General features: G+C 45.0%; 1 protein-coding gene across 1 annotated transcript in view; it reads left to right on the top strand.

Annotated features, from left to right (window-relative positions):
* The first annotated feature begins 2,439 nt into the window (after nt 1–2,439).
* SCG3 (secretogranin III) overlaps nt 2,440–21,938 on the top strand; it is a 51,066-nt gene continuing 31,567 nt past the window's right edge. Inside the window, exons 1-8 of the mRNA XM_079953379.1 lie at nt 2,440–3,052; nt 3,963–4,015; nt 7,770–7,815; nt 7,918–8,133; nt 12,202–12,344; nt 13,182–13,343; nt 14,426–14,579; nt 20,165–20,281. Coding sequence (XP_079809505.1) covers nt 2,962–3,052; nt 3,963–4,015; nt 7,770–7,815; nt 7,918–8,133; nt 12,202–12,344; nt 13,182–13,343; nt 14,426–14,579; nt 20,165–20,281 — 982 coding nt within the window. The 5' untranslated portion in view covers nt 2,440–2,961. The remainder of the gene's footprint in view (nt 3,053–3,962; nt 4,016–7,769; nt 7,816–7,917; nt 8,134–12,201; nt 12,345–13,181; nt 13,344–14,425; nt 14,580–20,164; nt 20,282–21,938) is intronic.

The following is a 21,938-nucleotide window of genomic DNA, read 5'->3' as shown; positions in this document are numbered from 1 at the left end:
CAGTACAATTATGAGGATTTTCTAGGGCTTAAAACAGAACTCAGATTCCACAATGTACTATTCTCATTTTGTAATCTGCATGATAGTAAGAAGGCCAGAATACACCATCACTACCTTCAGCCATAAATATGAAGCTCTGACAAGTTCACTATTGAGCATATACAAAGTATCCTTCTGAGCAAACCCAGGCATATGTTCAAAGACAGCTTCTATGTGCAAAGTGCCATAACTTTTTCTTCATAACTAAGTAAGAGTGAAAGCATTCGTGCACACACACGTGAACACACACACACACACACACACACACACACACACACACAAATATGTTTGTAGATAGCTAAGGTTTCAGGCTGATTAATAAGATTTTGGACTCTTAGCTCCTGGAACTACCAAGATGGCCCCATGATTTATGTTACAATATTCACCACGTAAAATACAGTGGTACCTCGGGTTAAGTACTTAATTCGTTCCGGAGGTCCGTACTTAACCTGAAACTGTTCTTAACCTGAAGCACCACTTTAGCTAAGGGGGCCTCCCGCTGCCGCCGTGCCACCACCACGCAATTTCTGTTCTCATCTTGAAACAAAGTTCTTAACCTGAAGTATTATTTCTGGGTTAGCTAATGGGGCCTCCTGCTGCTGCCGCACCGCCGGAGCACGATTTCTATTCTCATCCTGAAGCAAAGTTCTTAACCCAAGGTACTATTTCTGGGTTAGTGGAGTCTGTAACCTGAAGTGTATGTAACCTGAAGCGTATGCAACCTGAGGTACCACTGTATATTATTATTATTATTATTATTTAATTGATTACCCACCCTTCAACCTAAGGTCTCAGGACAGGTTACAACAATTAAAACACAACGTTAAAAGCAGTTTAAAACAACTTGCAACCACAGAATAAGTTGGTTCTTTAAAAGAGGTGTGTTTGGTATTTACTGAAAGCTGTATAATGAGGATGCCAGATGCAGCTGTGTGGAGAGAGAGTTTCACAATTTGGAGCTGCCACAGAGAAGGCTCTCTTCTGGGCTGCCTTCACCCCAAGCTTCTGAGGGCAGGGGAACAATAAATAAGAACCCCTCTGCCACTATTCACACCTAAGAAGGTCTGTGGGAAGGGAGGCCGCCTTTCAGGTATCTGGGACCTGGGTAGATTAGGGCATTGAGCACCACTGTCAGCACCTTGAATTGGGCCCAGAAGCAAAGCAGCAACCAATTATTACTGTGTTTCTTTTCCCTGTATTCCCACTGTCTGTCATTCCACACACAAACCCCCCCAAAAATGTGCGTGTCTACCTGTAACACTTCATGGATCCGATGAAGTGAAGTGCAGTCCACGAATGCTTGTGCCACAATAAATTTGTTGGCCTTGAAGGTGCCACAAGGCTCTCTGTTTAATATACACCTCTGATCCTGATCTTTGAAAACTCATAAAGGTAAAGGTAAAGGTACCCCTGCCCGTACGGGCCAGTCTTGACAGACTCTGGGGTTGTGCGCCCATCTCACTTAAGAGGCCAGGGGCCAGCGCTGTCCGGAGACACTTCCAGGTCACGTGGCCAGCGTGACATCGCTGCTCTGGCGAGCCAGAGCCGCACACGGAAACGCCGTTTACCTTCCCGCTGGTAAGCGGTCCCTATTTATCTACTTGCACCCGGAGGTGCTTTCGAACTGCTAGGTTGGCAGGCGCTGGGACCGAGCAGCGGGAGCGCACCCCGCTGCAGGGATTCGAACCGCCGACCTTTCGATCGGCAAGTCCTAGGCGCTGAGGCTTTAACCCACAGCGCCACCTGCGTCCCCATGAAAACTCATAAAGAAGCCTAAAAAGATCTTTTTTCACCTCTCAAACATGTGTGTATGTCTGTGTATGCACGCACATTTCTGCTCTTCACAAGATAGAAGATAAAAGGTGAACTGTGGCTAAACTGATTTATCATGCCCTGCAGCTCAGGAAAGATGAAACTGCTCTGTGCAGAAGAGTGTGAGTGGAATGTGGGGGTGGTGATTTAGCTATTATGCTCCCTTGCTGCTGCAACGGGTCTGGATTTTGCCAAGGGAAAACCCATCCATTGCAACAACTTGCTTTTCTATGCTGTCTGCAGATGGATTCTTTCTCCAGAAAGCTCACCAGATTGGCTGAGGTTCCCTGATTCTGCCTTAACAGCCTTCCCCCTTAAAAAAATAAATAAATCGCCTAACAGATGAAACAATGCTGTTCTCACTCGCCAGCCTTGGTGACTGAGAAGCCAAGATGCTGCACGTCATAAATGTGAATCATACGCCTTGCACATCACTTAAACAGATGCTGCTTGCAGAATAGAGATATAGATCACCGTCAAAGCTCTTGGCCTTTTCCTCTGCTTAGAATGGGCACAGGGGCGTTCTGTGGGTGGAGATTTTGTATGCATGCAATTCCGGAGGCAGGAATCCCCTGCCTGTGGATTCAAGGCTTGCTGCTGGCTCGGATAGAGCAGCTTTATCCAACAGGCTGGGCTGGGCTAAAGAGCTGCGTGTAGGTCCAGGTGGTGCACGCATGCTCCCACATCCGCAGCCCCCCTCCCTCCCATTCTCCTCCCCTTCTTTCTCCTCCCACCCCTGTCCGGAGCTTTCAGCGGGGAAAGGACCTCGCTCGCCTATCGATCAGGGCAAGGGGAGAAGAGGAGGAGGACGCTGAGCAATAAGGGCTCGAGCCATATCCCGGAGCAGTGAGCTGCGGCTGCGGCTCCTGTGATTTCAGCACCAAGAGTGCTGGACAGCTCCCACTGCGGCGGGCGAGGCACCGCTGCCAGTTGGGTTCAGTCTAGGTCCGCCAAGGGAGGCATTGACACACAAAGCCTGCTGGAAAGAAGGGAGGGAAGCATTTTTGATCTTGCTGAAGCAGCCAGGGGATCCTCTCCTCTCTGGTTTTGCCGCAAACCTTTTTCCAAAGCCACAGTCAAAGCAGCAAAGAAGACCTAACACACGGGAGGATGCTTCTCAAGCTGTCTTTATTGATACCGGTGCTGGCACTGATTTTAGGCCAGGTACATGGATTTCCCAAGCCCGAGGGCACTAGAGGAGGTAGGTACTTTAAAAGGTATAGCACCTATTTTGAAAGGCATAGCCCCTATTTTGAAACTTCCCAGTGTTGGGTAGGTGGGTCATCTCTTCTGATCATTCATTCCCGCATAGCTGTGAGAACTGGGACACTTTATTTTATTTTATTTTATTTAGCCAAGTTGATCCAGTTTCCTCTAGTGACTATTGACATATTACATGCCATTCTGTTTTGAAATCACTGCCAAGGGTCATAGCTGAACAAGGTGGATAAGTGTGCCAAGGTAAAAAGCAAAATGGCATTTTTCTCTTCCACCCACCCACACCCACCCCAGATAATTGGAAGGAAATGAATGTGTGTTCTCTTTTTTATGCTAGATTTTCTTCTTTCTGGAGTGTATTCTGAGACAGCCTGATCTGTAGTGCAGCAGTTTTCCACGTCTCTCTTTGTAGGGATTGCTCTGAATGTCATAAAATCTTTTAAGCTCTTGATTATTCCAATCCGATTAGATTACTGCTATTTTAGTCCAGCTCTTATGTGAGGTTTTTCTTTTTTATGCGTGTGTGTGTTGGTTTTCTGCTTGAGAAAATGTAGGAACAGTCCAGGGTGAAGGAGATATTCAAGGCTAATTTCCTAAACAAAGGCAGGAACCAGGCAAACTGTACCCTCCTTCCTTTCTGTGACGTACAATGTAATCCTAGGCATATTTCCTCAGAAGTTCAGTGGGGCTTACCTCCTGAAAAGTATGCATAGGATTACAGATTTAGCTTCAGCATCTTCAATATTTATATTCCAGGAACTGATGTTTAAATACAGGCAGGGTATTAAGGGTAGATTGTTTAATACTATAACTTGTTTTTTGTTAGTGTGTGTGTGTGAGAGAGAGAGAGACTGCATACCACAATTATATGTATATGTGTGTCTCTTTTCTAGATAAAGCTTTAAACAACAGAGAATTAAGTGTAGAGAGACCACTAGAAGAACAGGTAGGTAAAACCAGTGTCTATTTATTTATTAAATGTCTATCCTGCCCTTCCGCCCAAAGGAGCCCAGGATGGTGAACACCCAAATGATAAAACAAGAGAATGAAAAATAAAATAAAATAATAAAAATAAAAACTAATTTAAAGACATGTAAAATACAAATTCTCTTTGAAGTTGTTGCAGATAGCCCTGCTTTTAATTGTCAGGAGAGTCCCAACAGTTTGATGAGATGAATGGAAGAATGGTAGGCTATGTTGTAAGACTAGCGGGGGGGGGTGAAGTCTCATGTTGCCATAAAGATTAATTATCCCAACTAACTTGTACAAATATACTTGCTTGTAAGCCCTCAGAGTTCAATGGCTCTTACACCCAAGCAAGTCATTGCAGCCTTATTTGTGGTGGGAGCTTTCAGCAGGTAAGAAATGTAACAGTGCTATCCTAACCACGTCTACTCAGAAGTAAGTTTTACTGAATCAAATGGGGCTTACTCTCAGCTAAGTGAGGTGAGGATGGCAGGCTAATTCATTGGAGGAATGAATCTGATAAAGTAGACTCTTGGTGTTCTAAAAGCTCATGACATAGTAACTGTGTTAGTCTTCTGAATGTGTCCTAGGATTCTTGAATGTTTTGCAGGCTAGCTAGAGTTCAAGAAGAAAATCATTTAACTAAAACAAGAACATGTTTCCAGAGCTCACTTCTAGCCCAGCCAGTGTCTTCTGTCATGACAACTTACAAATTATTCAGTAGACACATATAGCAGGGAAATCCAATAGTGCGCCATTCTTTTTCACTTACCCTGAACATTTGTCTCGTACAGGCCATATTTACTCAGAGGTAAGTCCCATTGTGATCAGCATGGCTTACTTAGATTCATAGATTCATAGAATTGCAGAGTTGGAAAGCACCCCTACGGTCATCTAGTCCTAAGCAACATGAAAAGCTCCAGAGCACCCTGAACGCAATAATTGATATCTTGGCTTCACTCTGTATTGATTTCAGATGCTTGTAACCTCTGGATATGCAATGTCTTAACAGTATATAAGGGAGGTGGGGGGATTCTTGCAAGAACTGTTACCTTCTAGCCTTCATAGCCTCTTTCAGCCATGTGAATTTAATGTCATGTTCCTTCTTTGAAGAGACATAAACAAGGTTATAAATAAAAGTATTTCTGAGCACGAGGTGCCTAATCTCCCACCAGGCTGATCAAGTGTAGCCCGTCTCCAAGGACTAGAGTTTCCTACCCAGATGGAATCAATAGATCTTAAAGCCTGATGGCTTTCTTTTATTTATTACCCACACAATTTATTTCATTTCTCTCCCTTCCAAGGAGCTCATGGTGGTGTACATGGTTCCCCCCTCCCCATTTTATCCTCACAACAATCCTGATGTTAAGCTAAGAGACAGTGATTGACCGACCCAAGGTCACCCAGTGATCTTCATAGCTGTGAGGGGTCTAGATCCCCAGTCTCATATGCCTCAGTCCAACCACTCTGGCCACTACCCCACAATGGCTCCCTGTCTCTCACTCTCTCTGCTCCAGCTTGCATTCAAAGCACAGTCATACCTTGGTTTTCGAACAGCTTAGTTCTTGAACGTTTTGGCTCCCGAACGCCACAAACCCAGAAGTGAGTGTTCCGGTTTGCGAACTATTTTTGGAAGCCGGATGTCTGATGGGGCTTCCGCAGCTTCTGATTGGCCACAGGAGCTTCCTGCAGCCAATCAGAAGCCATGCTTTGGTTTCTGAACGTTTTGGAAGTCGAACGGACTTCCGGAACAGATTCCGTTCAACTTCCGAGGTACGACTGCATCTTATAAAAGTCACAGTTCATTTTCAATCCTATTGGTATATTACACCCAGAGGCTTTAAAAATGGACAAGCTGTGTTCCTGACTAGTCCAACAAACCCCTCCCACAGGGCAAAACATGGTCCGTGGTATACTAACCACCCTTTGAACCAAACAGCAAGGTCATTTTAAGAGTGAAAGTATGCAGGATTTATGGAAGAGATTAAAGAGCCACATCTGGGGGCAGAGGAGTGGAACAGAAGAACAGATATATATTCTTGCAAGATATCCTTGAATTTTCAGAAGTGGCCCCCTTTCTCTCCTTCTCATGCCCAGATATGTTTTACCCAAATGTCAAACCTGGTCATGATGCCTTCTCTTATCATTATCAGGGTTATTCCCACCTGTTCCCATCTAAACATACCCACTTTCCAGATCGCAGAATCCCCTCAAATTACCACACCTCTAGTAATAGTTTTAAACTTATATCCCAGCCTCAGATGTGACTTATCTCTAGTTATTGTACCCTCCTAAGTTCTGGTTTTTGTGTACCTTCCTAAGTTCTTCATGCCTTCTTATACCTATCCAGCCACTGTACTTTTGATAACTTAAACGTTATGCAGTAATAACCCTGGTGACCTTTGAAGTATGCCAGTGGCGGCTAGCCCTTTGGGGGGCAGATTGAGGGCTGCAGTGACCCACACCCAAGCCTCCAAGGGCTGCATATCACGGTAGGCATAGAGAGCGAAAGTGGGTGTGGCAAAAGCTGCAGTTCTCAAGGCTGCCTTCCAAAAGGCTTTCCCACCAGCTGTTGCATACTGTTTAAAATCATTTTTATCACTCAAATCTTCATCATTAAAATTAGCAACCAACAAACAAATCCCCAAACACGTTTTTTAAATAAAATTTTAAAAATGGACAAATTTGAGAGATGCCAAACAAACAAAAACCCTTTGGTATCAAAACATCACCAGGGTGGGTGGGTTGGACTATTGTTGCTGTTTAGTCGTTTAGTTGTGTCCGACTCTTCATGACCCCATGGACCAGAGCACGCCAGGCACTCCTGTCTTCCACTGCCTCCCGCAGTTTGGTCAAACTCATGTTAGTAGCTTCGAGAACACTGTCCAACCATCTCGTCCTCTGTCGTCCCCTTCACCTTGTGCCCTCAATCTTTCCCAACATCAGGGTCTTTTCCAGGGAGTCTTCTCTTCTCATGAGGTGGCCAAAGTATTGGAGCCTCAGCTTCAGGATCTGTCCTTCCAGTGAGCACTCAGGGCTGATTTCCTTCAGAATGGATGCAGTCCATGGGACTCTCAAGAGTCTCCTCCAGCATGATAATTCAAAAGCATCAATTCTTCGGCGATCAGCCTTCTTTATGGTCCAGCTCTCACTTCCATACATCACTACTGGGAAAACCATAGCTTTAACTATACGGACCTTTGTTGGCAAGGTGATGTTTCACAGCAGTCAATAAAAATATGCCATTTGACATGTCTATTCAGAAGGACGTCCTACTGTTATTCCATGAGATTTACTCCCAGGAAAATGTGCAGAAGGTTGCAACTTGGAATGCCCCCCCTCCCACTCCGTCAATTTTTTAAAAAAGAGCAGCTTCCCACAAAAGAAAGGAAATTCTCCATGAAAAGAGCACAAATTGGTATTAAAGGGTCTAGCCCAGAATCTTTTCTTTAGGGAAATGCTTCCATCACCTCCTGGGAAAAGGACAAAAGACACTGTGGTGGGAAGTGGAAGGGCTGTGGCTCAATGGGAGAGCATCTGTTTTGCCTGAGACCTTGGAGAGCCACTGCCAGGCAGTGCTACCATAAGCTAGATGGACTCAGCGTCAGGCAGTTTTGCACGTTCCAATAGGTTAAAAGAAATAGATTGGAGGAAAAGAGCTACACACAATTCATTCCAGTGCAACAGATACAGTGTGTTTATATACCCATAAACTATCTTTCTCCCCAAAACAGATTGCTGAGGCAGAGACGGATAAAATGAAAAAGCCAGCCTCTACAGGTAAATTTTGTGCTTCTTCCCCTTATTCATTGCACACTCATACTGCTGATTGTTCAGAGGTATGAGATGGTTTATTGGGCACCTGTGCTGTACGTCTTCCAGACAACAAGCCGGAATTCAGAAATTACTCATTTGCTGATGACCTGAACCTGCTCAAATTGGCAGCAGAAAAAGAGAGGAAGGAGAAGGAAAGGGAATCTATCCGAAGCTCCCTGTATGACCAACAGCTTGCCCTCGAGGATACAGATTCCACCAAGAGCCGGAGGCTGGTTGATGATTATGACTCCACTAAAAGCAGCCCGGACTATAAATATCAAGGTAATTCATTAGCCTTCATACACCAAGCTCGTGTTTTGAGTGTATATTGCATATAGGGCCTCTCCGGACGTCCATTTCATTCATGCTTCTTTGTGCTTGTGATGCTGTTGGGGCAGTCATATGCAATACCATTTTCAATACTATTTGCACACAGCCCTCTGACTGAAAGTTGAGCATTTGGGGAGCAATCCAACGCTCAAGAGGACGCAGGTGGCGCTGTGGGTTAAAGCCTCAGCGCCTAGGACTTGCCGATCGAAAGGTCGGCGGTTCGAATCCCTGCGGCGGGGTGCGCTCCCGCTGCTCGGTCCCAGCGCCTGCCAACCTAGCAGTTCGAAAGCACCTCCGGGTGCAAGTAGATAAATAGGGACCGCTTACCAGCGGGAAGGTAAACGGCGTTTCCGTGTGCGGCTCTGGCTCGCCAGAGCAGCGATGTCACGCTGGCCACGTGACCCGGAAGTGTCTCCGGACAGCGCTGGCCCCCGGCCTCTTGAGTGAGATGGGCGCACAACCCCAGAGTCTGTCAAGACTGGCCCGTACGGGCAGGGGTACCTTTACCTTTACCTTTTACCAACGCTCAAGAAGGTGATGCAAAGCAAACCAGTGTAAATGAAGCCTGTGTGAAGTTACACCAGATCCAAGCCCAGCTCAGCAGCAGGGCTTCTGCTCTGCCTAACCTGGCAGAAAGGAAACAAGCCTTTAGAAGAGTGTCTCACATTAGGTTGGGTTGCTGGATCACATGACCAAGCTGAAGAGGCTTAGGATCCAGCCTACATCTCCCCTCTCTAAGCCTGCTTCCTTTGGGGGACTTAAACAGGCCTTGACCAGCTTTGCCTGTGTATCTTTCGCTAAACTGGAGCTGGGGACTTAATGCTGGCAGAGCCTGGCAGAGCTAGAGATCCCTTGCATCCTGAACCAGCAAATCTTGCCATATTATGTATTGACCCCTTAGCGTAACTACTCTGCAGTGGAACACTGTTCATTGCAGGGATGCAGCAGGCATCTTCACTTTTGACATTCAGGTGCTGCTTGAAGACTTTTTTATGCTGACAGGACTTTGCAGCTGATTAATTTTTATTTTTTATTAGCCAGTCATCTGAATGATTGTGTGTGTGTGTGTGTGTGTGTGTGTAGAAAGAAAGAGACAAAGTTAGGTTTATGTTTTAACATTGTGCACCACCCTGATATTTTATGATCATAGAATCATAGAATAGAATCATAGAATCATAGAGTTGGAAGAGACCACAAGGGCCATCGAGTCCAACCCCCTGCCAAGCAGGAAACACCATCAGAGCACTCCTGACATGTGGTTGTCAAGCCTCTGCTTAAAGACCTCCAAAGAAGAAGACTCCACCACACTCCTTGGCAGCAAATTCCACTGTCAAACAGCTCTTACTGTCAGGAAGTTCTTCCTAATGTTTAGGTGGAATCTTCTTTCTTGTAGTTTGGAACCATTGCTCCGTGTCCACTTCTCTGGAGCAGCAGAAAACAACCTTTCTCCCTCCTCTATGTGACATCCTTTTATATATTTGAACATGGCTATCATATCACCCCTTAACCTCCTCTTCTCCAGGCTAAACATGCCCAGCTCCCTTAGCCGTTCCTCATAAGGCATCGTTTTCAGGCCTTTGACCATTTTGGTTGCCCTCCTCTGGACACGTTCCAGTTTGTCAGTGTCCTTCTTGAACTGTGGTGCCCAGAACTGGACACAAAACTCCAAGTGAGGTCTGACCAGAGCAGAATACAGTGGCACTATTACTTCCCTTGATCTAGATGCTATACTCCTATTGATGCAGCCCAGAATTGCATTGGCTTTTTTAGCTGCCGCGTCACACTGTTGGCTCATGTCAAGTTTGTGGTCAACCAAGACTCCTAGATCCTTTTCACATGTACTGCTCTCAAGCCAGGTGTCACCCATTTTGTATTTGTGCCTCTCTCTTTTTTTGCCCAAGTGCAATACTTTACATTTCTCCCTGTTAAAATTCATCTTGTTTGTTTTGGCCCAGTTCTCTAATCTGTCAAGGTCGTTTTGAAGTGTGATCCTGTCCTCTTATGGCAGGAAAAACATATTTTCATAAAGCAAATAAATAAATTGGGGTACTCAGCCCATGAAAATGCCCAGGGACACCTGACCTTACTACTGCGTAGACAGAGAGTCATTTGCAGGATGCCACATATAATATGTTTTCACATAGGAGAGGACATAAACGACATAAACAATGCAAACCACAGCAAAGTATATCACACAGAAACAGCCTATGAGAAAACCCTAGAATCGTATTGATGTGACCAAAGCAGTTCATCCATTTATGGTTTAGCCTTCTATCCTTTGGGACTGGTGTCATGGGGGGGGGGGGCGTGTCAGATCATCACTTGAAGTAAAATTGGGGGGGGTTCAGTCCAAGCAAACTTTAAGAAGCCTTGGTCTTGGCTGTTGCAAATTCACACCTCAGAAGCCAGGCAAGTCTGCAAGCACAGTTTGATGCAGGAATAACATCCCAGTCATTGCCAGATCCCAGCCTGTCTTCATGGATGGCTTCCAAATGCAAAGTAATCTTCATATGCTAGCGGAACTATAGATGGCACAAAACGGACCTCTTCCAGTGCATCATTATTCCATAAACACTCTCCTTGTCTTATTGCATACTGTGAATTTGCCATTATGTTTTGCCAATATATTAAGACAATGTTGACAACACAAAATATCATATACGATAAAAGCAATCTCAGTTCTCTGGATGCTTGTGTAGCTATTCAAATAACACCCATGCATAAGAGTAGAAAGTATCAGCAGGTATCAGAAAGGGTAGAAAGTATCAGCAGGGAGAACTCTAAGCTTTGTAAAGGTAAAGGGACCCCTGACTATTAGGTGCAATCGTGGATGACTCTGGGGTTGCGGCGCTCATCTCGCTTTACTGGTCAAGGGAGCCAGCGTACAGCTTCCGGGTCATGTGGCCAGCATGACTAGGCCGCTTCTGGCGAACCAGAGCAGCGCACGGAAATGCCGTCTACCTTCCCTCCGGAGCGGTACCTATTTATCTACTTGCACTTTGATGTGCTTTCGAACTGCTAGGTTGGCAGGAGCAGGAACCGAGCAACGGGAGCTCACCCCGTCACGGGGATTCGAACCCCCGACCTTCTGATCAGCAAGCCCTAGGCTCTGTGATTTAACCCACAGTGCCACCCGCGTCCCACTAAGCTTTGTAGATGCACCCAAAAAAACCCCGTAGAAAAAACACCCAAGAGGAAGGATGCTAAAAACAGCTCAATGGAGCATACTCAATAGCCTTAGAATGCTGGCTTGCTGTTGAAACAGAGAGGAACGTAAGACAGGGAGGAAGGAGTGGAACATCCCGAAGAGAAGTGCTCTTCATGGCAACATTTTATCACAGGCTCCTCTTGGGCATAGTTACCTCATTTATTTATGACGGTTGTCTATGGAGTTCCAGTTTATGTATACTGCTCCCTTCACATCCATAGAGCGGGCAACTGCTCAGTTTGCATAGTTTTGGAAAGCACAAATTTGGTAAATGTGAATTTAAATGTGAACTGAATCCAATTTCTTCCCCTTCCCAGCTGACTGCAAATAGAATTAATTGAGTAACCCTACAGTTCTAATTATTTGAGAGAGAATGAATCTCTTGATATTATTCATGCTTATATACTTTTCTGCCATGTCCCCTTAGACTTGTGTGGGTGTTTGTTTTGACAGCTAAAAAGCCCTTATTTCTTAAGACTTTTTTCAGTTGATGGATGGACTTCATCAAGCAGAAAGCACAAAGCCACGTTGATAGATAGTGGCATGAGATTTTCTGCACCCGCACCATTAATTTGACTGTGCCAGACCTGAGCATCTAGCAGTCCCCTGTATTTGCAAAGTTGACAAATGGTGGGGGTCAGAAGAGGCCATCAACACTACGGTATTTCTCTCACCATCAGTCATTTTCTCATACCGGAAAGTATCAAGAATAGCATAGTCCAGTTTCACCTAATGTTTTTACCCATGCAAAAGATAAACTCATCAAACGTAGTAGAGTAGAGCATCACTTTGTCAACCTGTGATACTTTCAGATGATCCAGATGGACTACACCAACTTGATGGTACGCCATTAACAGCTGAAGACATCGTTCAGAAGATTGCCATGAGGATATACGAGGAAAATGACAGAGGAGTCTTTGACAAGATCGTTTCCAAGCTTCTAAATCTGGGACTCGTAAGTTTCTGGGCACCAGTTCATTTATGCTATTATGCCTGGTTTTTTCCCCTTTCTTATTTTAGTCTTAGCTGCTATTTTTAAAAAAGCACTGAATGAATAGTTTGATCCTGAAACAAATGGATGTTCTTTTGAAGCAGAGCTTGGGCTCTGAGCACTGGTTTCAATTTGCATCAATCTCACCCTGCAGTTAAACCGGCTATTTGAAGTTTAGCCATGCAATGCAAGATGCCAAGTTCTTGAAAGGTTTTATAATGGGCAAATAAGCCCAGAAGGAGAGGGGCCGGGAACACAAGAATGTGAGAAACAGTCCCTGTAAAGGTCCAATCCCCAACCAAGGTTGCAGATTACAGAGTGACTTGCAATATATATATATATATATATATATATATATATATATATATATATGAATAATCTGCAGGGCAAACATTACTGGATATAAGGCATAGCACTATTGACTTCAATAAAACCAGGCTATTTAAACCAGCTGAGTTAAAGTCTAAATTGATTTGCTTTGCTTATCATTGCTGAAATATGATGCCAAAGGACTTTATTCAGAGAGGTGGCAGGCTGGTTTTTTCACCTCCTGAAGCTCTGACTGTCCTTATGAATTCTTGTGGCAGATGTTCAACATCGTCTTGAGCCAATGGTAGTGCACAATCAAACCATCAGCTGCATCAAACTAGACGCTATTGATTTCCAAGGGAAACCTGCAAATTCAATTTGAAATGGATGTTCCAGTCTCCCTAATTCATTCTTCAGATGTCCCTGCATGAAACAACTTGCAGACCTGAAGGGAGATGGATAATTTGGCTCTACTCTCCTTGTCTTTCCCAGATCACAGAAAGCCAGGCCTACACACTGGAGGACGAGGTGGCTGAAGTCTTGCAGCAGCTCATTGCTAATGAAGCAAACGATCGCGAAAAGGCATCTGAAGCTCTTGGTGACATTCCAAGCAGAGCAGACAGTAATCCCAGTGAAAAACAGGAGGAAAACATGGTAATGCCTATCAGTTTCATCCCACTTCCTGGAAAGCACAAATAGGCCCCCTCATTGATCTTTGCTTTGGGGGGACGTGACTTCTAGATAGAGCAAATTAAAGAGGTGTTATTATCATTGTCAATATATCAAGTATTTGTAGGAATCTAAAAACCTGCCATTTTTGTCCCTCTAGTCTAGTGTTTCCCAACCTTGGGTCTCCAGCTGCTGTTGGACTACAATTCCCATCATCCCTGACCATTGGTCTTGCTAGCAAGGGATGATGGGAGTTGTAGTCCAAAAACAGCTGGAGACCCAAGGTTGGGAAACACTGCTCTAGTCCAGCCTTCTGCTTAATACAGTGGCCAGTCAGGTGCCTCTGAGCACTCACAAGCTGTGCATGAAAGTGAGGGTGGGTCCCTGGAGTTTGTCCCCAGCTTTTGGAATTAAGAGGAACTTTAGGAACCTGCTAAGAAGAAGGAGGGATGCAGGTGGCGCTGTCGGTTAAACCACAGAGCCTAGGTCTTGCCGATCGGAAGGTCGGTAGTTCAAATCCCCGCGGCGGGGTGAGCTCCCGTTGCTCGGTCCCTGCTCCTGCCAACCTAGCAGTTTGAAAGCACATCAAAGTACAAGTAGATAAATAGGTACCACTCTGGCGGGAAGGTAAACGGGGTTTCCGTGCACTGCTCTGGTTCGCCAGAAGTGGCTTAGTCATGCTGGCCACATGACCTGGAAGCTGTATGCCGGCTCCCTCAGCCAATAAAGCGAGATGAGCGCCGCAACCCCAGGGTCACCTGCAACTGGACCTAATGGTCTTTACCTTTAAGGAGAAAGAAGCTGACAGCCAGATGGGCTTTCCTTCTTACTTGCAACCAGTCCAGAGGGTGGTCCTGACTGTCAGCTTCCTCCTCCTTAGTGGTGCCCTGGTAAAACTCAGCAGGAAGGATGGGGACAAAATTAGAATGAGTTGGCTTTGCCTGTCCTTTGCTCTGGCTCCCCCTACTGTTGGCCTCCCTGCCTTCCACCCTATCAGTCCCAATGGGCACCAGCTACCACTGGGCATCCATATTTACACACTTCTGTTGTTAATGTCTTACATGGAGGCTACGAAAAATACTGATCAAGATGACACATTGGATAACACGTGGACTTCCTCCAACATCTTGGAAAGAAGAAATGAACTGCCTCCCGAGGATAATTTTGAAGATCTCCAGTATTTCCCTAACTTTTATGAGCTACTGAAGAGCCTCAACACAGGTGAGTCTCATACAGGTTGAAATATTTTCTGACGTTTGGTTTTCTGGAACACCGACTGCCTATACGCTGATGTGAACGTGTGTGTTTTTTAATAAAATAAAAAAGGATGGTAAAGACCCATCAGGGCTATAGCATTTCCAAGGCTTGCAAAGCCGTGTAATGGGGTGAAGCAAGTCCCCTGATTCAGGCAGCACATGGGGCAGAGGGGAAGTGACGAAGGTAAGAACATAATAATAATAATAATAATAATAATAATAATAATAATAAAAATAAAAAATTTTATTTATATCCCGCCCTCCCCAGCCGAAGCCGGGCTCAGGGCGGCTAACAACATTAAAACAGTGTGACATTATAAAACATTATAAAAATGAATTAAAATCAAAATTGATGGCAACCATAAACTAAAGCTTTGTAAAGATTGCCAGAGGAGGGGGTCAGGCTGCGCCCTGACCAAATGCCAGGTGGAACAGCTCTGTCTTGCAGGCCCTGCGGAAAGATGTCAAGTCCTGCAGGGCCCTTGTCTCTTGTGACAGAGCGTTCCACCAGGTTGGAGCCGCAGCCGAAAAAGCCCTGGCTCTAGTTGAGGCCAGCCTAACCTCTCTGAGGCCTGGGACCCTCAAGGTGTTTTTATTTGAAGATCGTAAGTTCCTCTGTGGGGCATACCAGGAGAGGCGGTCCCGTAGGTACGAGGGCCCTAGGCCGTATAGGGCTTTGAAGGTTAAAACCAGCACCTTAAACCTGATCCTGTACTCCACCGGGAGCCAGTGCAGCTGGTATAGCACCGGATGAATGTGATCTCTAAGCGAGGACCCCGTAAGGAGTCTCGCTGCGGCATTCTGCACCCACTGGAGTTTCTGGGTCAGTCTCAAGGGCAGCCCCACGTAGAGCGAGTTACAATAATCCAGTCTGGAGGTGACCGTCGCGTGGATCACAGTGGCTAGGTCAGGGCGAGAGAGGTAAGGAGCCAACTGCTTAGCTTGGCGGAGATGAAAAAATGCCGCCTTTGTTGTAGCTGCAATCTGCGCCTCCATGGAGAGGGAGGTATCGAAGATTACACCCAAACTCTTAACGGACGGTGCTGGCACTAATTGCACCCCCGCAAGAGATGGGAGTTGCCCCCTCAGTCCCATGTCGTCCCGTCCCAGCCAGAGGACCTCTGTCTTCGAAGGATTTAACTTCAGCCGGCTCCCACGTAACCATCCAGCCACAGCCTCCAAGCATCTGATCAGTGTGTCTGGGGCCGAGTCCGGGTGGCCGTCCATCAACAAATAGAGTTGGGTGTCATCAGCATACTGATGGCAGCCCAGCCCAAAACTCCGGACAAGCTGGGCGAGGGGGCACATAAAGATGTTAAAAAGCATCGGGGAGAGTATTGCACCCTGAGGCACACCACACACCAAGGAGTGGCGGGATGACAATTCCCCCCCAAGCGCCACCCTCTGTCCCCAACCAGAGAGAAACGAGCGCAGCCATTGAAGGACTGTGCCCTGGATCCCCACGTCGGCAACATGATGTCTGAATGGTGCAGCAAGACCTTTTAAGTGATGGCACCCTTACCCTTCATTAGGGCTGTGTTTCCGGCAGCAAAATGCCTTGCTCTGGCTAGAGATGGGGGAGAATTTCAATTCCATTGCATTTAAAACTGAACCTACCCAAAAAAAAACACATGGATAAAAACCATGACTTTGGTTTTCTGATAGTTTACCACCAGCTGTTCTCTCCTGCAGTATGCTGAGAATTCTCCTATCAACCCTTTTAGGCCTATTTTTGATCAGGGTAGGAGGACTGCATCACCAGCATATAAGAGCACTGAGATTGGTTTTGTGGCCAATTTAGGAGCATGGAACTCCAGAGGTTAGGCTTTTAACCATGTCATTGATATATAGGTTAAATAAAGCTGGGGCTAAAATGCAGCCTTGCTTAACCCCCTTGGTGGCTGGTACAGGGCCTATGTGTTGGCCATTTGTGGAGGATCTTACGTACAACACAGTATATAGGCCATTCATCAAAAATAATAATCTTTTATCTATACTGGATGTATTCAATTTGGCCCAGAGTCTTACTCATGAAATTGAATCAAAGGCAGCCTTCAAATCAATGAAGGCTGCATATAAGACCCCATGGGTTTTCTTGGCGTATTTGTCAATAAGATGTGCTAAGACAAAACAGTGGTCTATGGTAGATCTGCCTTGCCTAAATCCAGCTTGCTCCTCCGCCAAGATAGCCTCTGCGTCCATCCAACTGGTTAATTTGATATAGAGGTGTTTTGCATATAATTTGCTAAAGGTAAAGGTAAAGGTACCCCTGCCCGTACGGGCCAGTCTTGACAGACTCTGGGGTTGTGCGCCCATCTCACTTAAGAGGCCAGGGGCCAGCGCTGTCCGGAGACACTTCCGGGTCATGTGGCCAGCGTGACAAAGCTGCATCTGGCGAGCCAGAGCTGCACACGGAAACGCTGTTTACCTTCCCGCTGGTAAGCGGTCCCTATTTATCTACTTGCACCCGGAGGTGCTTTCGAACTGCTAGGTTGGCAGGCGCTGGGACTGAGCAGCGGGAGCGCACCCCGCCGCAGGGATTCGAACCTCCGACCTTTCAATCGGCAAGTCCTAGGCGCTGAGGCTTTAACCCACAGCGCCTAGGTATAGGTAAAAGACTAATAGGTCTGTAACTCACCGGGTCTGATATGGGGCTCTTTTTACCCATTGTTGTCTTTTTAATTGTATATATTGCTTGTTTTATCTTGCTATGGCCGTTGGCTAATGCGAATAAAGTTCATCTATCTATCTACATGGATAAAAGCACACCCACCCTTTGAAATTCACTCTTCTCTGAATTTTGCAATGCAGTTCTCCAGCCAACTAAGATGTTACCAAATTGCAGATGCCAGGATAAAACCTGCAATAAAATGAACCCCCCCCCCCCAAATGCTTTTTTATTAGGGGAAATAGCTGTACAAAGTTTTGAATATTAGTGTTCTAGCACCATTGAATATCACTTCTAAGCTACCCCAGCTGTTCCAAACCTAGCAAAGAGTCCATATGAGCCCATTGAGGGGACATTGATGTTTGCCCTCCCACACTCGCAGCCCTGCTCTCACAATCTCCACAGCCGTTGATGTTCCAGCATATCATCGCTAAGATTATGCAACAGAATCAGCCACCTCTTCCTTATCCCTGGCCCAATCTGCCTCCAGGAGAGCAGCACTTTGAACCTTTGCATAATTCAGCAGGGAGGTCATTGTCACTCCTCCATCCCATCCGCACAGCTCTCTTGCTTTTGTCCCGTCAGCCCGCATCAAGCCAGGATGCAGAAGAGGCTCCTGGAATTGTAACTGTATGCAGAAATGGGAAGCTGTGCCTTTTCTCTCTCTCTTAAAAACAAGTGGCTGTGGCAGCTCTGAAGCTCTTCTAGTGAGGTCCCCTGCCAAGGCTGAGTGGTTTTCCCCACCTCTCGCCACTTGATGACAGGCTACTCAGCTCTGTATTAAAGTGCCCTTCAGTCATCTTGCACGCTTCCTACATAGATGTCCCTGCCAGGCTAGGCAAATTTCATGCTGCTAATGCAAATGTATATGTCATAGGACTTTGTTCAGTCTGCATTTTTAATCAAGCTTGCCTGATTTGCACTTCCTGGAGGAATCACTGGGCCGGAAAGCAGCTACCCTTCAGTTTTTGCACTTCTCTAAATTTTGCAAAACAGTTATTGGCTAAAACAAACAGACACAAAGAGAGAAAGAGAGAGAGAGAGAGAGAACACAAAAATATGTGTTGAAAGTCATAATTTTAAATGCTGAAATGCATACAACATGTTATTTTATGGGAAAACGTGTACAAAAATATTGCACTTTAAAAAAATAAATTAAAAGGATTACAGTAAGCTACAAAAATGGATGGAGCAGACTTATGAGCTATGTGAAAAACTGACATGGACCAACATCCATCCCTTTTGTGTTTGTATATTAGGGATGGATGATCTGTCTGTTGCACAGAGAGCAGCAGAGATATGGAAAGTCAGAGACAGCCTGTTTGGTATAGTGCTTAGAAGGCTGGAATGGGACCTGGGAGAGGAGGGTTCAAATCCCACTCATTCACGAGGATCTCCTTGGGCCTATCACTATCTCTCAGCCTTAACTGACCTGGCAGAGTTGTTATGGGGGTTAAAGAAGGAGGAGGAGAATGATGTACACCACCTTGAGCTCCTTGGAGAAACTGGTGGGAGTTAGATGCAATAAATAAATAAATGTGGGAAGGAAAGAAGAAAGGTAAAAGAGGAAAATGTGCATGCTATGTTACAGGTTTTATGACAAGCTACTGTTTGGCTCCCAGAACCCCTTTGTGATTTTAGTCCTTCTGATCTATAAAGTGCAGCTCTATGGCTTGGTCCATTGTAAACGTGTGGGAGGTTGCAGTGTTACAGTGCTACAGATTGCACCTTAGAAATTGCTGGAAGAGAAAGAAAAATAGGCATAAAAAGACAATTCTCTGAATGTTTGGGGCAAGTACTATTTGGTGAGAGAATGTAATGGTTCCCTGACAGAGAACCCCAGCAGAGATTTGAAATCACAAAATATGCAGCAGAGTAAAGCATTGAAGTACAGGTTGTTAGACCTTTAAAATATGGCCTTCCAAGTTCCTTCCAAAGTTTGGTGAGTTGAAAATGGTTTACTTACAAACCCTTCAAAGGTCAGATTTCTGTGCTTTTGCATGCAACAGTCATGAAACATGGGTTAGTTCCAAAGTGGTGAAAGTTCCTAAATTATTTGCATCAGAACACAAGGATGGATGGTAGAAAGAAGCCATGTGGTTGGAGTGTGGAGCAGCAGAAGAGTTCACAAACACTATTATTATGTACTTTGTGTTTTTATCTTGTATTTTTATGCTGTGAACTGAGATCTACAGATGAAGGGTGGTATACAAATTTAGTAAATAATAAAACAATACTAATATGGCATTAACCCCTTCATGCATTCATTAGACTTGAGCATCTTGGTTTTTATATGAGGCTGGTTAGCCTACAGAGATTACATTAACCTGAGAGCAAGTTCCATTGAACTGATTGGGACTTGTGTACACTCAGGTATAAGCCCCATTCTTTTGAATTGAACATACTCACAAGAGAGCATGTATTCGACCACAGCCTTAAAGACCTTCTGAGTGGGACCTAGATATCTTGGAATATTAGTCTTCTACTGGTGGGTTGGGGTCCGAAGTGGGTTGTATCCTGATCTGAAGTGGGCTGCAGCAACAGATTGAATACTGTTGTCTTTTGGAGAGGAAGATAGAGCAAAGGGAGGCCAGCGGTAAAGGGAGACAGACCTCCTTTGTAGAAGAGGGTATTCCTATTTCAGAAGGTGCATTTATTAAAGTGCCATCTGCAAAGAGAACCAACAGACTAAAGGCAGAGGAAGATCTCCTCCCTTAAACCAGACTGACCCCAAGACAAAAGTGGGGAGGTGGGCATGCAGGGCTAAAAAATTAAAAGGATCCCATGTTGAAAGTTGAAGTTAAAGGGGGGGGGGCCATCATGTCCCTAACTTTCCACAACCTGTGCACATGTTTACATGTGTGCTTTGCTCATCAACACAGAGAAAGAAGCCAAAGAAAAAGAAACGCTCATAACGATCATGAAGACTTTGATAGACTTTGTGAAGATGATGGTGAAATATGGAACAATCACACCAGAAGAAGGTGTTTCGTACCTAGGTAAGAACACATTCCTAACTCCTTGTAACAACATTCCTCCCAGTGCCAGATTTACCTATAAGCTAAACAAGCTATAGCTTTGGGCCCCACTCTCTTGGGCCCCCCCAAAGAAATTTAAAGGGAAAAAACCTGGATGTACATTTCCAAAATATAAGATAAAAAAACCAACAGTGTTTTGTGTTGTATAGGTTCCTATGATGTAAGTAAAGGGCCCTGCCTGCTAGCCTGCTCCCTAAAATATCACTGGTTTGCTCATTTCTATATATAGGGTACCTACATTCTGCATGTGCAAATGGCTTTAGATACCTATTAGGTCCATAAATTACCATGTAGCATATATTCAATACAAAAAACAGCGACAATTGACAAAGTTGTTGTTGACAACTGAGTTGTTGACAAAGGACAGCTGGACATATAAAGGGCTCCATTAACCTTCAGTAGCTTAGGGCCTCATCAAACCTAAATCCGGCCCTGGTTCCTCCCTTTTTGCCATGAATACTGGTGATTATACTATCATTTGATTATCATCAGGGCTGGTTCCTGTAAAATCAGTGACCTTTTCATGGCAATTTATTGTAAGTAGTGTTGAGGTGCCGGGTTTCTCTGTTCTTGGTCATAGTGTGAAACGATTTCAACCAGAATGAGACTGAACCTGAACAGATGTTCTCTGTAAGCTGCTGTAAGGCAATTCATTTCAGTGGCCTTTTACTTAGGGATGGGAGGTATTTGATTTTGTTTGCATTTCAATGAGGAACTACCTAATTTGCACTGTTCGAACCTGTCCATGAACAAAAACACATCAATCCTTCAGAATCTGTACTATTTCATATTTTATGATGCAGTTCTTCATCCAGAAAATGTGTACCAAAAATGCAGCCTATTGTATGCAAAAATGTGTGTTTGAGTCAAAACTGTATACTAAAATGTGTATATGAGGAGAAGCTGATACCAAAATACTGACAAGTTTTCATGAGGATTTAAAAAAACTGAATTTATGACCAGAAAAAAATGAGAAACGGAAAGAAACTGGAACGGACATTCATTTTTCTGATACTCAATAACAACAGAACATTTCTTGACTGCAAGGTTTCCAATAGGAAACCTATATTTCAGATATTCTTTTCCTGCTATTATTCACTACATGTACAGTGGTACCTCGGGTTACAGACGCTTCAGGTTACAGAAACTTCAGGTTGCAGACTCCACTAACCCAGAAATAGTACCTCGGGTTAAGAACTTTGCTTCAGAATGAGAACAGAAATTGCATGGCAGCGGCGCAGTGGCAGCAGGAGGCCCCATTAGCTAAAGTGGTGCTTCAGGTTAAGAACAGTTTCAGGTTAAGAACGGACCTCTAGAATGAATTAAGTTCTTAACCCGAGGTACCACTGTATAAAGTGAACTAATATCTCCAGTTCTTGGTGAATAGGACCTTGAAGTATTATGACATTTCCCTGTGATCAGTTTTAGTTCCCATTCAGTAGTAGCCCTTGAAGCCAGTGGTCATCAGGACTGCTTCTGATCGCTTGTGTTTTACAAACCCAACAGTTTACCCTTAATGGGATCTAGATGGATTTGGAAACAAAGTGTTGGCCAGGGCTGGAAGTACACACTAAAAGGCATTCTGTGAGGTAGCCTGGTGGAGAGGCAGTGCTGCATG

Source organism: Podarcis cretensis (assembly GCF_951804945.1).
Source record: "Podarcis cretensis genome assembly, chromosome: 14".
Taxonomy (NCBI): Eukaryota; Metazoa; Chordata; class Lepidosauria; order Squamata; family Lacertidae; genus Podarcis; species Podarcis cretensis.
This window is presented reverse-complemented; position numbering and strand designations above follow the sequence as displayed.